The sequence below is a fragment of the Drosophila ficusphila genome, unplaced genomic scaffold (genome assembly GCF_018152265.1).
Source record: "Drosophila ficusphila isolate 14025-0441.05 unplaced genomic scaffold, ASM1815226v1 contig_470, whole genome shotgun sequence".
Classification (NCBI taxonomy): domain Eukaryota; kingdom Metazoa; phylum Arthropoda; class Insecta; order Diptera; family Drosophilidae; genus Drosophila; species Drosophila ficusphila.
In genome coordinates this window covers 1738804-1741992 of record NW_025064389.1, presented here as the reverse complement: position 1 = coordinate 1741992, position 3189 = coordinate 1738804, and the positions used below count along the sequence as shown (strand labels likewise).

At 43.4% G+C, this 3189-nt stretch overlaps 1 protein-coding gene across 1 annotated transcript; it reads left to right on the top strand.

Annotated features, from left to right (window-relative positions):
* Nucleotides 1-2235: 2235 nt before the first annotated feature.
* On the top strand, nt 2236-2922 carry LOC122320343. Its single transcript, XM_043208536.1, has one exon. The coding sequence runs from the start codon at nt 2236-2238 to the stop codon at nt 2920-2922; it is 687 nt and encodes a 228-aa protein (XP_043064471.1).
* Nucleotides 2923-3189: the final 267 nt, after the last annotated feature.

Below are 3189 nucleotides of genomic sequence, written 5' to 3'. Positions count from 1 at the left end.
AAATCGTTCAAAATCCGCATAACACAGCGCTTAGTACAGGATATTACGGATGAAAAGCAAATTTGCGAAGTCATCGAAAAAGAGCATTGCAGAGCGCATAGAAATTCAAAAGAGGTCCGTATTCAGATACTAGAGAAGTACTATTTCCCACGGATGGCTAATATTATTCGCTCGCAACTGTCGACCTGTGCCACTTGCAAATTGCACAAGTATGACAGGCACCCAAATAAACCACCACTGCAGCCAACCCCTATACCTAACTACCCATGTGAGATACTTCATATCGACGTTTTCACACTGGAGAAAAAAATATACCTCAGTTGCATCGACAAATTTTCTAAATTTGCTAAACTTTTCCCCTTACAATCGAAATCAGCAATCCATCTTCGTGAAACACTATTGGACACACTTCATTACTTCACGGCGCCTAGAATGATAGTAACTGATAACGAAAGAGGCCTTCTATGCCCAACTGTCCTGAACTACTTGCGAACATTGGAAATTGAGCTCTATCATTCCCCAACTCAGAAGAGCGAAGTAAACGGTCAGGTAGAAAGATTCCATTCTACCTTCATGGAGATATTTCGATGCCTAAAAGGCGAGTATCCATCCTTTAAAGCAACCGAGCTTATCCCAATTGTCGTAGATAGGTACAATAACTCCGTTCACTCGGTGACAAATAAAAAACCAGTTGACATTTTTTTTAACCGGACTTCTAGGATAAACTACCAGGGCCTATCTAATTTTAAACAGCAAACTCTAGAGGACATTCGAGGCCTCATTGAACACAAACAAATCTTAACCAATAATGGGCGCAATAAAAATAGAGGCGACCCAATTTCCTATGAACAAGGTGACACCGTGTATGTCGCCAACAAACAGATTAAAACCAAGGAAAAGCAACGATTTAAGGCAGAGGAGGTTGAAGATGACCGAAGGGTCACTATCAAAACAAGGTCGGGAAAAATCTTTCATAAGTCCCATCTAAGAAGTTAATTTTGTGACCAACACATGTAGTTTTTGTTTTCTCGGCAGGGAAGACTGGCAACAGGATATCAAAAACCCTCAAAATATTAAAACTTGTCCAAAATTAAAGTGTGCACCGAACGTTTCACTAACTCATAACCTCCTTCAGACACAAACAAGTAAATACAAATAAATAAAAAAAAGACATAAGCAAAGACAATTCAACCCTAATTTAAGTTAAACATTTAAAAAAACAAAAACCTCTCATAACAGGGGGACATTTAATCAAACATTTAATAAAACAAAAACCTCTCATAACAGGGGAACATTTAATCAGAATAATATTAAACCACACCAAATAAAATTCTTTTTTGGGCCACCACTGGGAACAGGATAACATTTAATCGGAATAGTATTAAGCCACACCAAATAAAAATTTTTTTTTAGTAATAAGAATATACGAATAGTAACAACGGAATACAAGAAACACCAACACAAACATTAGTGTTAAGACAAAGAAACTATTTTATTATAAGAATCTACAATTTTATGTGCATTAAATCCCCTCCCGACGTTACAAGTGCGTCCACAATCTACGTGGCGACAACCATCCATATTTTCAAATATGATGCACCAGTTGTCCCCTTACAACAAGGTACCGTCTGGAGGACCAATGGCGTTTTCAAACTGGCGCACGTCATCAATCTAGGGCACATGCAGCAACTCATCGACCAGGTGGCAAACGAGGCTATGGTAGTAACCGACCAACGTATCAACGCACTGGTTGCCCACTATCTGGAACATGCTTCAGAGGGAATCTCGCGCATGGTTAGCGCACCGGTACGAAGACAACGCTCAATCGACTGGCTAGGATCAGCATGGAAGTGGGTCGCGGGATCACCGGACAAATCGGATTGGAACGCCATCCTGAAAGAGGAGGACAGCTTGGCAAGAAACAACAATCAGCAAATTCGTATCAACACTGGGTTGTTTGACACAACACAAGAGTCGCTCCAGAAGTTGAACGACGTTATCGGGAGAGTCAACGCATTAGATGGGGATTTCCACGTGACAACGGCCATTCTCCACAAGGCTATTATAATAGCGGATCAAGTGGACGAGATACTGAGGGCTCCTGGACCACGACGAGGTCGACATGATACTGGCGGAAGTGGACAGCCTCCCTTATCAAAACGTCGTTGAGGCAGTCGAATTTTCCAAGCCTATACAATCCTCACAAACGGGACGGCTTTTCTGTACATCTTGGCGATGCCCAAGGTAGTGAACAGGAAGTACAGATTGATGAGGATCTACCCAACGATATCCGATGGGAAGCAAGTCGTTTTGAAGTACAGTACACTGGCGATGGACCGCTTGGAAACATACGCCCTCCTCGGAAACTGCATATCTATTGGTAACACAACAGTCTGCCGAGAAAAGGATCTGTTCAAATTGGAGGAGGACAGTTGCATACCTAGACTGTTGAAAGGAGGACAAGCGGAATGCGATTATCTAAGGACCAACCAGGAAACGGTAGATCTGATCGATGACGGCACACTCTTTTTAACCAACTTTAATGGAACCATATCCACACCAGCCAAGAATTACCAACTAGAGGGCTCGTACGTCATACAATTCGACAACGAAACGATCACAATCGGTGACCGGAATTACAGCAGCTACTCATCAACACACCTTATGGCAATGCCCGCCGTGCTAACACAGGTGAAGACAACGGGTTATGTGCTATCATTAAAATATGTCCATGAATTCAGCATGGAGAACCTGAAGAAGTTATCAGTCATGTCCGATGAGATTTTGATATCCTTCTCAGTGGAAATAGTCATAGCTCTCTCCATAATGACAACGGTGTACCTCGTTTGGAAGAAGATAACGTCGACCAAAGAAATCCCTAAACTGCGGGACCTACAAACCTGGAAGCGCAGGATACCCTAGAACCCGCAATAAAAGCCTAATAATCTGTGGGACACAGATCTTGTGGTGGGGAGGAGTTAACACCGGCCAAGCGCCCCCTTCTCCTCATCGCCTCTCGACCCGGATACCAGACACCACGACTTCCCTCAACCAACTTGACGACCAGCAGAGACGCAGCAGAGACCAAACGACAGCGGCAGAACGACAGTGTAACGACAGAACGCCAGAATTGCAACGGCAGTAACGTGAGAACGGAGGAGCAGTGACCGCCGCTAGCTGCCTCAACAA